Source organism: Acanthopagrus latus, chromosome 6 (genome assembly GCF_904848185.1).
Source record: "Acanthopagrus latus isolate v.2019 chromosome 6, fAcaLat1.1, whole genome shotgun sequence".
NCBI classification, from domain to species: Eukaryota; Metazoa; Chordata; class Actinopteri; order Spariformes; family Sparidae; genus Acanthopagrus; species Acanthopagrus latus.
Window position 1 is genome coordinate 1,020,543 of NC_051044.1, and position 17,500 is coordinate 1,038,042.

At 42.9% G+C, this 17,500-nt stretch overlaps 1 protein-coding gene and 1 long non-coding RNA gene across 13 annotated transcripts in view; both read left to right on the top strand.

Moving 5' to 3' along the window:
• dag1 (dystroglycan 1) overlaps positions 1 to 11,916 on the top strand; it is a 50,122-nt gene extending 38,206 nt beyond the window's left edge. The window contains exons 3-4 of the mRNA XM_037101508.1: positions 7,019 to 7,480; positions 7,645 to 11,916. Of these exons, the coding sequence (XP_036957403.1) occupies positions 7,019 to 7,480; positions 7,645 to 9,477 (2,295 nt within the window). The 3' untranslated portion in view covers positions 9,478 to 11,916. The remainder of the gene's footprint in view (positions 1 to 7,018; positions 7,481 to 7,644) is intronic.
• Positions 11,917 to 14,377: 2,461 nt separating this feature from the next.
• The window catches only part of LOC119021577, a 129,751-nt gene continuing 126,628 nt past the window's right edge, over positions 14,378 to 17,500 (top strand). For 11 of the 12 annotated variants that reach the window (XR_005075652.1, XR_005075658.1, XR_005075651.1 and 8 more), the window contains exons 1-2: positions 14,389 to 14,650; positions 14,820 to 14,913. This is a non-coding gene — a long non-coding RNA (uncharacterized LOC119021577). Of the gene's footprint in view, positions 14,651 to 14,819; positions 14,914 to 17,500 lie in introns of all 12 variants that reach the window. The other variant, XR_005075654.1, reaches the window with a different exon arrangement.

Genomic DNA, 17,500 nt, shown 5'->3' on the forward strand with positions numbered 1-17,500 from the left:
CACACTTCTACTATGGTTGTCCTCCTCTCACACATGCGCAGCCTCACACAGCCTTCACACATTCACACTCAGTATTTCTCTCCTGCTCTTGCATGGTCAGCACGAGCAGCTGATTTAGTGTCCCTGCCCTCACACACACACACACACACACACACACACACACACACACACCACCTCTTCCTCGATCCGTCTCCCACACAGCTGGAATCAAACAGCGACCCCTCATCGCTGTAAACTGCAAGCTTAAGAAAGAGAGAGGTCGAGAGACACAGAGAGGGAATTTGGGAGAGCTTTATGAGTTTTGCTGCAGGCTTTGGCAACCACAGTTATAACTGTGTGTGTGTGTGTGTGTGTGTGTGTGTGTGTGTGTGTGTGTGTGTAATGGAGAGAGAGCGTATACTTCAGGGCAGGTTTTATAGCTAAGAGCTCTCTCCATCATTATACTTTAATGTCTGTATAATAGGAGTGTGTTTGTGGTTCAGAGAGTGTGTGTGTGTGTGTGTTAATGTACACACATGCACATGACTGTTCACTGTGTGTGTCAGGAGTCGTCTCTTGTGTTTGTCGGTGAACTCTCGTTGCAGCAGTCACAGACACTTTGCTGACATTTTAATCCTACATCCCATAATTTCCTCCTCACGCAGCTGATTCCCGTCTTGACTTTGCTGCGTCCTACAATCGGGTCTCTTAATAAAACTGGTATATTTTTCTCCTGGAATGCGTTTCCTCTGTGGGAATATTCATTTTCATTCAGTTTTTATTACGTTTCAGAAAATCTCATAACTGCAGCTCCACTGCTGTGCTTTTATTTTGGACTCGAACAGGAAGTTGTGCAGAGTTGTGTATGTGCGTTGGAGGTTTTCATGGTCATTAATGCATATTTAGCTCACGCTTTACAGTGTAGGTGGTATATAACGTGCTTCTGGAAGAACAAGGTGAGAGGTCGAGCTCCTGTTGCTCTCTTAAAGGGCCAGTTCACCCAAATAAAAAATATTTCCGTTCCTAGATTGCGCTGTTAAGCAGTGTGAATGTGCCGGCCGTGCACTCGGGTCATGGATGAATATTTAACGGTAGAAAATGGGCTGTAAGATGGATTTCCTCTCGTAAACATCCGGCGGCCTGTTAGCCTCCTCCTCTCTCATTCTATAGCTCCTCCATCCTTCCATCCCTCGTCCTCGCCTCATAGTTTCCACTGAAAACTCTCGACGGTGCCAGCAGTTCCCCCCGACGCCCTCGTTCCTTCTTTCTCTCTGTAGGTTTTGCCACTCGCTCTCTGTATGCAACCACTTTCTCACTCGCCCCATGCTGGGTTACTCTCCGTCTCGCTCCACTTCTCACCCCTTTTCACATTATCTCTCACTTCCCCTGCTTTCTCCTCCATCCTTCTCCCTTCATCTTCCCTCCCTCCTTGTCCATCAGGCCCTCCCTATTTCCTCTTCTTTACCCTGCTCCCGCCATCCTGCCTCTGTTTCCTTTCCTCTCATTTCTTTACCACGCAGAGTTTCATTTCACCCCAAGTCATCCTGTCACAACAGGCTCCTCCTCCTCCTCCTCCTCCTCCTCCTTCCTCACCTTCTCCAAAATATGAAGCTTATCTATCGAGCTGTCAGCCGGGTCCTTGCTAACAATGGCCTCCTTTCTTCGTGCTCTCCTCTTGCTGCAACAATGAGCTGCTTTCTGTCCTTGACGCCTCCTCCTAATATCTCTCTGTTTCTGTCTGTTGTTCTTCTTGCTTGACCTCCCTCTTTCTTTCCCTCCGTCTCTCTTCTGCCTCTGAGAGAATACTCCTTCTCCCACTCCTCTAGCTTTGTGTCCTCATGAGACCTCTGTGAAGTCTCCTGGGTAATTAAGGTGTGCGTGATGGTGGATTAACAGTACAGGTGTGCAGGTCACGATGAAGGCGGGACCATCGCAGACACTAACTCTCCATCTTGTTTGGTTTGGTCTGTGATGAAGAGCCATGAAGAGTTATGATGAGAATCTTTTCTGGGTTCGAGAAGTGAAAATCCAGTTCATTTGTCTACAAAGACGATTTTAAATGAAATGCAACTGGAGCTCTGGATGTGCAGGAAACTCTCCTGGTTGAATCATCAATAAAATACAGATTAGCGGCTGCTTCAGAAGACGAAGGTACCGGCCCGCAGACATAAAAACATGAGGCGATTCAGCTGCTAAGGAGGTCCTGTCGATAACTTCAAAACTCTTCTGGGTTTGCTGCTAGCTGCAGGCGGAGGCACTTTGTAGAAATCTGATAAAACATCTGCACTTTAAATCTCTGGCTGAATATTTAATGAATTCAGCGCCGACAGTGATTGGTTCCAGTTTTAACGGCACACGTAAAAGGCTGCATTCAGACCCAATCCAGGGTGTTGGTGAAACGCAGCTCCTGAATGAGGGCAGTGACCGGCTGTGAACAGGTGGACACACACATGCTGCAGAGGACACACAAGACAGTTTGTCACGTGATGTGTTTTAACTTGGAATCACTCAGGTTGTAACGGTCTGCTCTGTATCCTGGTGATTCATTATTCTGTTTTTACAAATCTGTCAACGTGGACGAACACTTTACTCTGCAGCTAATCACCACAACACTGGCCTCTGTCTGAATGCAGCCAAGGTCACTCATTCAAAAACTGTACTTATTTTCATGTTTGGAAGCATCATCATCAAAATGTAGTCAAAGGATCAACAGTGAAAGTGCTCATTATGCAGCAGCACGGCTCCTGCTAAGTGTTGCAGCTCTGTGCAGGCAGCATTTTAATGTTGGAGCAGAAACACTTCACAGACTGAAGAGTAGTTTCACTTCTTAAAACTAAATGTTTTTATATCATCTGATCACATGTTCAGTATGCAAAGTGTTAATCTGTTATTTAACTAGAGTAACTCTGTAATGTAGTGAAGTTAAAGGTGCAGTAACTCACTGTTAGATGTGAGGAAATACTGAAGCTGAACACACACATCTCAAAACTGTGCTGACATAAGCTAATTAAAAAATCAATTTCCCAGAAAAAAGATTTAATTAAAAGTCCAGTTTTTAGGATTTAGTGACGTCTAGACGGATTTTATAGGAGAGGACTCGCTCTGTTAAATATCAAAAGATTCTCAGTTTTATTTTGATTAAACACAAATGAAAACACGATCATGAATATTATATTCCTCTCCCGCCCTTAAATCCTGCACACTGGACCTTTAACAAGTTGTTATCTCGGAGCAGACGCTCATTTCTATGTCACAGAACAGCGTTGGCGTCCTCCATCTCTATACAAACAGCTTTAACATCGGACTCCCCGTCTACAATGTGAACCATCAGCACTGAGGCTGCTGCGCCGGCTTAACTCCAAACTGCAGCTCCTCTCAGCGGCTGCGCCTCCAAACAAAACAGCTGAGGAGGCAGAGCGAGCGACGGCGGCCGTGCAGAGTCACATAAAGATGATAATGTGCGATAATGTCTGCCAGTGTTTCACGCCTGTCGCTCATATAGACTTCAAATACGTTCTCACCCGAGTTTGTTGCCCATCACTGTAGCTTACAGTGCTGATAGTCACGGTGGCTTTGTGTGTGTGTGTGTGTGTGTGTGTGTGTGTGTGTGTGTGTGTGTGTGTGTGTGTGTGTGTGTGTGTGTGTGTGTGTCAGTGAAGGAAAAAAAATGAGAAAATGATCAAACAAGCCCCAACTTTGATGAGATTATCACTCATTTTAATTAACAGTCTTTTAAGTCGGGGGGTTGGAGGGGTGAGGCGGGTGAGGCGGGTGAGGCGGATGTGCCTCCCTGCTGCACTCTCACCGGGGGTGACAGCCTCGCGTTACACATGACAGTGACTCATTCTTCAAGTCATCCAATGGGCTCTTATCTCCTGCTGGCTGGGGTTTTTACTGTCATCAACATTAACATTCATTGTACATGGTGCTTAAAGTAATTGTGTACCTCCTCAAAAGCCATATTACTCAGAAGTGGTCAGGGCTGGAATCTTTTTGGAGGTTAATAACGTTGATTCCCCTGTTGAAAAGTCCTTGAGCAAGGCATATAGCTGCTGCTCGGAGAGGTTATCACAGCCCGAGTAAATTAACTTTGATTGTTGCGTCTATATGTTATGTCTTTGCCCTGAGTTGCCCTTGCCACCACCTTAATAGTTTCCCAGAAAATAGTTTTAGTCTGCTTGGTTCTGCAGCCCGGCCCTCTGTGCTCCTTCCAAATAAATCTTCCAGTGCAGGGTTTTCCCTCGCTGCTGCAGACGGGCTGAGGAGGTAACCTTGCCAGTGGTGTGTGTTGTATCGGAGGGGAAGGGAGGCTAGAGGAGTCTGTGAGAGCACACGATAACCTTTAGGGCCAAACATCAAGCTCTCTCTCGCGCTGGAGCCTTGTGCCAGGAAAAGATATGAAATATTTTTCTTGACATTTTGGGGGATTTGATGTATTTTTCATGTTCTTTTAGGGAGGCAGGAAACTACAAGCTCTCTGCTGAGTTCATGTCGGAGTTTAAAAAGGCACCGCTGTGTTTTTGTTTAAACGCTTACTGAGTCAGGACGACTGACTGAGAGAACATTGCTTTCGGTCTATAGGGATGAATGATGGCAGATTTGTATTAATATGTATAATTCTGATTGTAAGATAATAGTCGATATATAAACCAGAGGCGACGCTTCTCTTCTACCTTTTCCTGTGTTGTGAAAAGTCCCCAAAAGTCATTCTTAAAGTAAAGATACTGAGTTAAAATGTTCCTCTGGTAAAAGGGAAAGTCACACACAGGAACAGAGTAAATATACTCAGTTACGTTGCTTCATTGGTCTTTTGTCATTTATAGTTTAAAGTATAATTATAAGCTCTCAGTTCACATAATAATGTAATAATATCCTGAAAATGAAACACTTCCCAGTAAAATAAAGAGACATTACATTATTGACTTAAGTCATCAGTCAGGAATAAACCTCCAACATCCTGACTGATATTTTTTAAGTTGATTTTGTAATGAACTCATTAAAAAATGTAGGCACAGAAGTAAGAACATGAAGAAAGAAAGTCTCACCTATATTTTCACCCTCACACATCTAATTGTCAGCAGATAAGGAAGCGATCATCTTTGTGCTTTCAGGACACAATTTAGTAATTTAAGGAGTAATTATGACAGTTGTGATGAGATTACTGCCTGGCAACTCACTTGTCCTTCATCGTCTCTTTGTGATTTAATTTGTAATGCCATGTCAAAAGGCAATTGGTTTGAAGTTTGGAGGCTGTGGAGCTCCGTGTGACAAATTAAATCAGATATTGCTGGAGGAGCCTGCATGTGAAGACACGTACAGGTTCTTGTTTCTTGTTTTCCTTTTCAGGCAAATATATGTTGTCAGTTGTGTCAGTGATAATTGTTTGCAGCAGCGGACATTCAGAAAACAAGAAACATTCTGATGTTTTCCTGTCACCTACAATTATCTTGGAGGATTGTATTGTAAATATATTTTTGATTTCATTATCTTGGCCAGAAGTCGTGACATCTTCCTACATCACCACCTCAGAAATAAGCTTTTATCTAGCAGTGAAAAGGCCTGTCAGAATCTGATAATGACATTTTGAAATGATGACAGCAGAAAAGAGGAAGGCAGGGTTATAGAGGAGGGGTGAGGTGTCAGAAGAAGAAGGGAAAGGAATAAGAGAGGGAACTGAATATGAAAAAGGGAGGCACGACTGAAAAAAGCAAAAGCAAATAAAATCAGATATAAAATGGTTGGAGTCTGTTTCCACGGTGTTCCTTCACTGTTTCCTCTGCTGCTGGAAACAAAGACAGAGATCCAAGTGTTTCTAGGAAAAGGGCAGTGAGAGGTGTGGACGTCTGTCCGGGGGGCAGGAAGGTTTTAAAGGAATTGTCCATGAGGGGATCATTTTTAAAAGCCCAGCTTCTGGCATGGTGTGTGTGCGTGTCTCTGCATGAGTGTGTATGTGCACGTACACATTTGATTTTATCTGTGTGGCCATGTGTGAACTGTGCGTCTGACGGAAAACACACACACCTCCCAGTGTGCAGCCTTGTGCGTTTTGCCTTTGGCTTTGTGTGCGTGTGTGTCCATTTCTGTGTATGTCTGCATGTTTGAGAACGTGTGTGTCTGGATGTGTGCTGGTCTGTGTGGGTCTTTACGTGTGTGTGTGCGTTTTCCCCCGGCGCTGCCTGTGTGCTGGTTAGAGCATTAATGATGTGTCGAGGGAGCACTGCCTCTACATAATTTATCAACCAGGATTTATTAGCCGCAGAATTAACTTGTAGGGGCTGGGGAGCGCAGCATGCATTTGTTCTTGTTTTGGGATTTATGGTTGTGGATGCATTGTCACTCCCCTGTGATCCATTTCTCTCCATCAGCCTCCTGCCACGGGGACGTCCCCGCTCGTATAATTGGCCAAGTTATTTTAATTTTAGTCTAGTTTAAATTATAATTCAGAGCACTTTTCATTGTGTCTGTATGTGCAGAGTCGGGCTGAGAGGGGCGCTAGTGCAAACGCTGCTGAATAGCCGCAGCAGTATATCCTGCTCCTGTCATTTATATCACGAATCCAACGCTTTATTTCTGCATCACTCTCTGTCAAAAAAGATTTTAATTAAGCACAACGTTAAGGAAACTCTAACTCTAACCCACAGCAAGACGTTACCGGGGTCCAGCCAAGGGCCTCTCTGTGTACTTTGTTGACGTAAAAGTGTATTTTTTCCTTCATCAAAAAATAATTTTCAGGAAACTGCAAAGTACATTATCTGTCTGACAAGCAAACATTACCTGTTTCATGTTCACACGATGTTCCGCTTCTGAAAGCTTTTAAGAGGCTTTCACTCTTTGGTGTCTATCATTAGACCGTTTGTGTGCAGATCAGAAATAAAGTCTCTGACATTTGTTTCTTTTTGTTGCGTATGTTGTTTACAGATCAAGATAAACTTTCATTATAATTTGTTATCCCATTAAATCACATATCTTATTATTTTATGACACACTCTCATATTCATAGTGAAACATCAGTTCACCCTCTGTTTCCTTTATCTTTCAGATCTCAGAGATGGGTAAGGAGTCCCTCCCCGCCTGGCTGCACTGGGATGCCAGCAGCAGAATCCTGCAGGGTCTCCCTCTGGAGGAGGACAAAGGTGTCCATTACATCTCCGTATCCATCTCCAACCACACAAAATCCTCCTCTTCGTCAGAGGTGTTCTCCATTGAGGTACACCCTGAAGATTATACCGACGTAGATTCAGCCCAGCTGGTCTCCAACCAAGCTACTACCCAAGACGACATCCAGCCATTCATGTGTGGCAACGAGGAACCGGTCACAGTGCTGACGGTGATCCTGGACGCTGATTTGACCAAGATGAGCTCGGAACAGAGGGTGGAGCTTCTGGATAACATGAGGAGCTTCTCTGGGGTGGGGATCCAGCACATGAAGATACTTCCTGTGGTCAACAACAGGCTGTTCGACATGTCAGCATTCATGGCTGGCCCGGGAAATGCAAAAAAGGTGAGTTGATGTGCACGCAAGTGAGTTATGAAACGAAGAATGAGGATATATGTTGGTGAATGCATGAGTGCTAATGTGAATGAGTAAACATGTGTTAGTCAGTGAATAATTTAATGTATGTATCAGATGGATACTTAAATTAACAATTCTCAATGTCCTCCCAGGTGGTGGAGAATGGAGTTCTGTTGTCCTGGAAGCTCGGCTGCTCACTGGACCAGAGCACAGTCCCAAATATCAACAGCGTCCAGGGTCCTGCGAAGGAAGGCACAATGTCGGCCAAGTTGGGCTACCCTGTGGTGGGATGGCACATTGCCAATAAGAAACCCCATGTCCCTAAGAGGGTGAGGCGGCAATTAAACAACACTCCGACGCCTGTCCTGGCGGTGCTTCCTCCAACAACTGTAGTGGAGCCTCCAGTGAGGATAATCCCAACCCTCTCCTCCCCGTCTATTGCTGCACCAACCGAGAGCTCTGCCCCACCGGTAAGAGGCCCTGTTCCACTGCCAGGCAAGCCTACTATCAGGTTCCGTGACACTATCGCCCACACCCCAACCCAAGGACCCCCTCAACCAACAAGTGTATTGGAGACCACCAGCACCATTTCTATTCAGCCAACCATGACCAGGCCGACTTATGTGGAGGCCACTGCCACACCACCTACACCTACACCTACTAAAAGACCTACCAAGAAACCCAAGAGACCCAAAACCACACCGGTGCCCAGAGAGCCAAAGACCTCCACAGCCAAGCCCTCCAGGCGCACCACTCCATCACCTGGTGTCATCCCGGATCCAAACAATGTGAAGCCTGTACTGCGAAACCCAATTGACCAGGTCAATGCATTGGTGGGCACCTATTTTGAGGTTAAGATCCCAGTTGACACATTCTTTGATAAAGAGGATGGCACAACAGACAAGCTGCGTCTAACATTGAGACAGAACCACAATGAAGTGGTTGGAGAGGGCTCCTGGATCCAGTTCAACACCACCAGCCAGCTTCTCTATGGCCTGCCTGATGTCCAACATGTGGGAAAACATGAGTACTTCATGCAGGCAACTGACAAAGGTGGCCTGAATGCCATCGATGCTTTTGAAGTTCGTGTAAACCGCTGGCCTATCAATGATAAGACCCCTGTGATCTTCACGGCCCGATTCGATGGTGAGCCACGTTCAATAACAAATGACATCCACAAGAAGATTCTTCTGGTCAAGAAGCTGGCATATTCACTGGGAGACCGCAACAGCAGTACAGTCAGTCTAAGAAACATCACCAAAGGTTCCATTGTGGTGGAGTGGACGAACACCAGCCTTCCACAGCACCCGTGTCCAAAGGAACAGCTCAAAGCCATGAGCAAGATACTCGCCAGTAATGATGGAAAACCCTCACAGACCTTCAGGTACTCTATGGAGCCTGAATTCAGACCACTGGATGTCATGGTCAAAGGAAGGGCAAGCTGCAGAACAACTTCCTTCATTCCAGAGGGAGAGATTGATATACCAGAACCTCCAGCAGTCACTCCAGCCCTGGGAACAGGCCGACAGAGCACTGATGATGTCTATCTCCACACAGTCATTCCTGCTGTGGTGGTGGCCGCAATCTTGTTAATCGCAGGCATCATTGCGATGATCTGCTACAGGAAGAAACGGAAGGGAAAACTGACCATCGAGGACCAGGCCACCTTCATCAAGAAAGGTGTGCCGATTATCTTTGCAGATGAACTTGATGACTCTAAGCCGCCTCCATCTTCCAGTATGCCCTTGATTCTACAGGAAGAAAAGCCTCCGCTTCCACCCCCAGAGTACCCAAACATGGCCACACCAGAGACCACTCCCCTAAACCAGGAGTTGCTGGGAGAGTACACCGCCCTGCGGGACGAGGACCCCAACGCGCCTCCCTACCAGCCACCACCACCCTTCACCACTCCCATGGAGGGCAAGGGTTCCCGTCCCAAGAACATGACTCCCTACAGATCTCCACCTCCCTACGTGCCACCCTAAGACTTGTTTAACCCTCCCCTCGAAGGGTGGAGGGAGAGGATGCCCGAGGAACTGTGACGGTTTCCATTCTGGTGTTTGTCTGTCTGGACATTTACAGGGAGAGATGACAAGAGGTGCTAAAGTACAAAACAGCTACAGGGGACTTTGGTTTGGGAGGGGGAGTAATGAGTCGGGTGGGGTTTTACAGTCGACAGATGGGATGATTGGTTGATACAGCTGGGAGAGACTACTGTTTTAGTGGTAGCCCAGCTACTACAGTGGCCTAAGACAAACAAATTCTCGTCACATTGGCTTTTTGATCGACCAGTTGGTCAGAAGCGATGATTGGGAGATGTGTTCTCCCTTCCCAGCATTTCATTTTTTCCTCTGTTGATTTTCAATACTGGCTTTTTTTGTTTTGTTGTTTTCTCATTATCCGAAAGGTTTTTATTCATTTTCTTTCTGGACTGAATCGTTCACCTAACAACTCTTCTTTTGTCTTGCTTTTAAATAATACGAGAAGACAGTGAACTGCCATCAGACCACTGCAGGCAACAACTCGTGTTTTTTAATATGGAGTGAGATTCTCTGGATATGAAAGAAGCTATCAAGAGGATCTTGAATCACCCCTGCAGACGACGCAAGAGAATGGGAGGCCGAGGTGTGTGTGTGTGTGTGTGTGTGTGTGTGTGTGTGTGTGTGTGCGTGTGTGTGTGCTTGTGTGTGAATGAGTGGGTGTGTTTATTCAGATTCAATACGGTTTGCCTTTTAACACTAGTTGTCTGTTTCTATCCTTCTTCACAATGTCTAGTAAAGATGAGAATAACAAGGTAGCCTATAAAAAGATTTAGAGATGAATAATAAATAATTTGTTTGTTTCATTGGTTTTAAAAATTCACTGTATATCTGGAAGATATTCTGATAGATTGTGTTCTATTTTTTTGGTGGTGGAAGAAAGTGGGAAGGAAGAGGGACTGCCTCGCTGAAATAACCTGCAGGAGCATTTTACTCCTGTTTACATATAACAATATGTCAATTACAGCCCATTAGATTATAAAAACTCCTTCCTCTCAGCTGCCCTGATTGCCTCAGCAGATCTAACGGCTCAATAAGGTTTAAGCAACAAAAAACTGGGTGGGATGAGGCTAATGTGAAACACTACTGTTTTTATTACTAAAGAGATTATCTAACTAATCTGTAAATGCAGATTTTTTTGTAGATTTGGATGAAAAATATATAGTTTTATGCAGAGTTCACCTCAATTTGGCGCCTTGAGGTGACAAACACCACAGTAAAAATGAAATGCCATTTCTGCCCTTTTATTCATTCATACATACAACATGTCCGTCAACAGGAAGGATCCCATCAGTTTATTTTGGACCAGGGATAATTATTTTTTTATGTAATGAGGCAGTTCTGCTCTCCAGCCAGAGGAGAAACTTTGTGTGCCATGGAGACTCTCCCAGATGGGATTGTACAGATATTCACATTTTAGAGGTCACAGGGGAGACGAGTGTCTGACGCTGAGGCAGAGATTCAGAAGGAAGACAGAAGCTTCAATTTCCAGTAATTAGCTCACTGAAAAATTGTCAATGAAAATCTCCTTCTAATTTTTTTACAAAGTTTTTGATACAGCCTCAAATCGTTGATTATTAAAAGAAAACATGATTAATGATTAGTCTTCTGTGATTTGTAAAATCTTAGCCTAGAAGTTCAGTTATGAGTCAATTATGTACACTTTCTTTTTTTTTGTCATGGGTCACATATTTTAAGTGTTTTCTTTTATCGTGTGTGTTTGCATATCAAAATGTATCTCCCACTATACAAAGACGGAATGACCGATATTTTATGTAATCACAAATTTTATTTTTTTGTCCTTATGTTTGCTAATGAGTTTCAACTGAAAGTGACCCTTTGCAATAATAATGTAAGGCGCAGTCCACTCAGTGACTGGTGGATGCAGGCTGAAGCGAGTGACTCGTATTGTCATAATATTGTTGGTTTTTGCAGGATGCCAAGGCTTTTTTGCTTTTCAAGTGTGCATTGTCATAATAAAACCAACTGGTACGATAAAAACAATCACCCTTCTTCATTCATGTATCTGATTTAACGTTTCTTTGCTGCTTCTGTCGGGAGTTTTTCCGCCAACGAGAAATATCTCACCTGTCATATTCTCCGCTCAAAACCCGACTGATGTTTATGGATGAGGTTTTTGATCACTGTCACTTTTCTACTGCTTCCACTTAGCCTTGAATTGATAAATCCATCAGTCTGAAGTCCACCAGAGGTTTTACCTCTCGAGATGGCTTGCTGCCTGGCAACCATCTACAGTCTTTTGGACCCGTTGAAAGAGTCGTACTGCTGTCCTTTTTTTGTACTAAATTATTCTGCTACTGAATGACTAGTTGGACAATTCAGTGTGAAAGCTCTGCCCATTAAAAAGGCTACGCTGTGAAAACACTCTCTCAGCTCGATCTGTCTTTCCACACACTGCATACAGATAATTTGCATTGATTGCTCAGAATATTGATTAGATGTAAACAATTTGCCAGCTCTGTTGCACCCCTGTGATAATTCATGACAGAGTTTAATTTGGAAGGAGAGGAAGCAATGATGAATGTATTCCCAAGACATCACTAGTTGCTAAAATGGATATCTGGATTATAGTGATGACAAAGACTAATGGAGGATTGATTTGGTTTGACAAAGACAGCTTAGCTGAATGTGCGATGACAAGGTCCTCGTCTTTCAAACTAAAATGCTCATTTCAGAGGTTGAATCTACACATATTTGGTCTCTCAGTCTTTATGAAAACTGATTTTAGCCTAGCAAAGTAAAAAAAAAAAAAAGTAAAATGCTGTCGGATTGGATTTCACATTTTATATTCATGATATTTTGCCCTTACCCTGTAGACCTGTACTCTGCCACTTACAATAGACAGATTTCTCATCGCAAATGTGCTGAAAATCTGATTGGAGATTCTGGAAGATTATAGATGTGCTGAGTTTGCATTTTACAGGCCCTAATCAGTCGCCTTCGAAGTATCAGACAAGCTCAATCTATCACGGGGAAGTTGCTAAAATGATTTGTAGTGCCATTTGGTCTGCAGCCTGTAGGTACATTGCACCACAAACAGTCTACTTCATTTCTTTTTCTGCAGAATTTGAGGCAAAATGGAGTCTACAGATAGCCCAGGTTGTGATGTCTGTGCTGTTCTTTGCACACATGAAGAGGTGAAAGCTGTTTGTTGCAGTTTACAGAGCTACATTACAGTCGCATGGTTTCTGTAGGGCTCTTGTGATTAAGAGGCCGGGGCTGGTGCTTCATAAAGCCTCTCAGAATAGCAGATGGATACTTGATTAAAACAAGAACAGGAGTACTTCTCAGAATAGCAGCCCCAGAGTAGGATCAATTGTCAGTCTGCATGACTGTACACTTAACAGTGTTTCCTGCATATGCAGATGTCAGAGTTCATATTCTTAGATACCTGATGAATACTGGCCTGAATCCTGACCGGAGAGGAGTGTTAAGTCATGTGTAAGTAAGTGTTTAAATTGACATTAATGAATGACCATGAATTGGTATGCAGGACACTCACTCCTGACTCTAAAGATTATGTTCCAGTGGTAATTTTAGTGGTTAGAAACCTCCTCTTTTGTAATGCACACAGTCACAAGCCTGGACAACTTGATCTTCTTGTAGGAAAGAAGAAAAGCAGAGATAAAGGACACGCAGGCACAGTGAAGTGAAGTGGTTCTGTTCCCTTCTTGAGACAGCTCTTTTGATTGAGCTACCTTTGTGTTCTGTTCGTTAGAAGTGGGCTGCTGTGCTACGAAGTTACTAGAGAGTGCAAAGAAACATAATGATGTTATTTCTTTAATTCTTATCTTTGGGAATGTGGTACGTGTATAAATATGCCTTTAAAGCTTTTTTAGTTATTACTGTAGACAAGGTCTGATCTTATCACACAGCTTCAATCCGGTCACATCCTCTGCATACACAGAAAGCAACGAAAGAAAACAGACAGATTTTCTGCAGCTGTGAACGGTTAATTATTCCTCCTGGTTTTTGTTGTTAATATTTTTTTTACTTGATTCTAAATTTATGAGACAGTTGAATAGTAAGTCCACCTTTAATACTTATTTTATATGTGTAACATAGTTGAAAGCAGGCACGTGTTGGTTTCCTGTTGTCAGGTTAAAGCTTCAAACTTGCATCTATTAAATTAAAAACAGTAGTTGTGCTTTGTTAGTTTACAGTAATATCACAATGGACTCCAACACGGCTCTATGAACTGTCTTAACTGCAGAAACACAGCACCTGAACATTCAATAGGCAGAATCTAAGAAGGGTAATGAGTTAAAAAGGCTTTAATTAATCATGGCTGTAAAAACATGCCTACCCCTCTTCAGCTACAAAGGCTTTCATCAGGGCGGCACAAAATGGCTACCTCTGGGCTCTTACATTTATAGGTGAGCAGACAGTCATTACATTCAATCAGCTAATTATGTATGCTTTTAATGGAGGCAGATGAAAGCCTATTTCTTTTTTATACACCATATAACACACAATGATTGTTAAACTCATGAATGATCAGATTATGGCTCCTGACAGCTGAAAACAACACGGACTCATTTATGTTCTGTTAATTTGTGTTTACCGCCTCTGAAGGGCTGCTTTCACCCAAATCATTATGGGGGGGATTTGGTGACTGACCCTCTTTATTAAGACTTGGGCCACCAAACGAGGTCAAAACAACACGTCAGGAGGGGTTATATATTTATCTTACCTTCTTAACTAAATATCATATTTCCCACATTAATACTTGGAAGAATCTTGTGATGTGCTCCCACACACCCCTACACTGGACCATACCATTCTTTAATCTTCACCGTTCTCTGCTGCGTCATGCCACTCCCACTTCCTGTCCACGCTCCCGCGTCTTAACGTAGCATCGTTAGCTTTAACGTAAGTAGCTGTTTGTGTAGTTTAATACACTTTAGCTACTTTAATACCCACAGAGTGTCTCAATTAGATTTGTATAAATGAAGCTAACACTTGTTAGTCGTTGTTTCATTTCCAGTGCTGGCTACATAGCTAGCTGTGCCTTTCACTTGGTATTTCATCCCCAATATAAAGTGTCATATCATCTCATGTTAGCTAACTGTGGAGCTCTGGCTGTGCTGTGAGACAGGTGAGGATTAGCTGCTTTAGAGACATCAACACATAGTTAATTCTTTCATCTTAGTAGCCTTTAGGGTGTCTGTGTTGGTTTACCTCATCTGCTTGAGTTGGGTTTCATTTGAAGCAGGCCTTTATTTCTGATTCCCTCTCTTTGATGAATATAATGGGTCATATTTCAGAGCGAAGCCTCGTTTTGACATGACTCTGTGTGATGTCTGGGGTGAAGATCATGGCTGACAGGGAGGAAAGCCCAGGAGAGGTCAGCTTTTAAAGGTAGGACTGATTTGATTCAAACTTTTTCATTAGACTACTTTGATGACTGAAACGTTAGCCTAGCTTAAAATGTCTTAAAAACATGGACCACTCAAAAATTGTATCTGTTCAGCAGTTTTCTTACTTGAAAACAGCTTAATAGAACAAAATGAAGACTATACTCCAATTTCCATTAACTACATGGATATCTTTTCACGGTAGCCATTTGTTTACCAATACTCATTTAACTGAAATGGATAAGATAGGAGTCACTCCAGCTTTGGCTTCTGTGCCTATTGACAGAGGCGCCATCTGATCCACAGATTTAGTATAGGAAACATTACACAATTTACACTGTGGAATCTTGGTTTCCTTTTTTCTGTTAGACTATTTTCAGAATGAAAAGTGATGTTACTAGCTATCACTATTGATTTGCAAATGGGCCACAACATGTTTTCCCCCGATAATGCTGCGCTGTGAGCAACAAATCCGTGTAATAAACAAAATTCAACTCGGCATCAAAAAAGAGAAAATATTTGCCGCTCAACATTTCCTACCACGCTCACTTTGTTCTTAGTCTCAGTCATCACAACATGACACTTTCTGCTGTCACTAGATTCATCATGATAGACAGACTTTATTTTATCAATCAAAGCTACAAACTTGGTTTTGTAAATAAACTAATAAGCAACTCAAGAATGAACTCTGATCTGCGCTGTATTCCCTCATGTCAGTGATGGCTTACGATGACTTATACATGTCATGCTTAAACCATGGAAGTAACCACCACTTTGTTGATGTCGATTTTGTAGAATAATCATAATGATGTGACATGGACTCTAACTGACTCAGGATCTCGTCAGTTTGACTGAATTTGGCTGTTCAATAAAAAAGGTTTTTGTTAGTTCCCTTTTTAAGGTTCAGTCAGGTGCAGGATAAGATGCTGTACAGTTGTGACAAATCTCTCTGACTTCTTGGCACGTTGATAATTTCTTCGCTCCTGGTTCTGTATTGTATTGGTCTGTGTTTGAGCAGAAATGATGGTTGGCTGTTGTCTGACTTTCTGGCAGTTTTGTTGTTCTTGAATAGTTTCTTGAGGTCCCCTGACTACAGCTGTTGTTCTGTGGTACCTGTCTATTGAGCTGGTGAAATGGATTTGGTTTACCATCATGTGCTGATTGTAGGCATTAATCAAGCAGGATACTGTAAGTATTGTAAGGCTTCAGTTCACTGAAGCATGCACCTGCACTGCACCGGTTTCCCTTTACCCCCTGGAGAATTAGCATTGTATTATTCACACTCTGAAATATAATATAAAGCACATCATTTCACAATCATTTGGACAAAAAGCCTCTGATAACACAGGGCAGATCTCCCACAGTACGAACCAGGTAAAAATGTATTTGACATAATGGAACAAAGAAAAACAAGATGAATTCTCCTTGAGTCAGCCGTCTGATAGACGATTGGGTCTCTGTGGTGTTGTGACAGACTTCATGAGACGTAATTTCAGCTGACTGAATCTCTTTTTTTCAGTAATTGAACAATCTCATGAAAGGTACAAGGTTGTACTTTTTGACAGCTGCGCTGTGCATTGTTTGAGGAGATGGGATTGCCCCAGTCACACAGGACTCCCTGTTATAGTTCATTTTGCAGGGAAGGTTGATTAAAACCTTCCACTGCAGCCCGTGTGGTGGAGTGTACAGGGTCTGACGATCGGGCGGAAACTGTGCAGTGAAGTTCAGGTTCAGGGCTTTAAATTGAAAATAAATTAACTATCCATCCCAGAGAAAGTCATTCAGGAAACAATTCAGCTGTTCTCCTGCAGCCTGGCTGTTATCTGTACAATCAAGAGGACTTTCAACACTGCCTGTGATGAAATACTCCTTCATTACGCTGAACAAGGCCAGTGTAGTTTGTTCTACTCTGCAGAGTAAACATGAAATTGTGCAGTGGTGTCGACCCCACGCACAGTCTGTCCCAGATTTTACAGCGGTGGGGTTGTTTGAAATAGACGCAGAAGTTATCGAACTCAGTCATCAATGTTAAAAGATTTTTTGTTTTTGAAGTCCAGTAATATCCTTTAAAAGAAACAAGGCCTCATTAATGCATGTTTACTATGATATTCTCTGAGCCCAAACACTGGACAATTAGATGATGAAGGAATTATTGTAATGGCTATTTTTTGTTTTATCAGCTAAATTGAACATTGCATGCAGTTTTCAACTTTCACAACTGCTTAATATATTTCTGAAGAAAACATTTACAAGAGGACAAGGTTGACTTTATTAAACAGCGTGCAGCAACAGAGGGATGCTCTGTTAGCCTGGTTGTCAGAAGCATTAGCACTTACTGAGAGCTGATGCCAACACCAGACATTTCCTCACTTCAGATTGTCGTGGTCGATGGAAAACACTCAACACCAAATACGATGAAATTGCAGGATAACAGCGCTGTGGAGCTCAAAGTGCAAAGTTAGTCTATTCACTCTGTGAAAACATGAAGGTGGAAAAGTGTAAATAGTTTCCCCCTTTTTCCTGTCATGTTTTATCTCTTTGTTTAAAGTGATTAAGGGACATTTAACAGTGATTCCCCTTTAGATAATAAA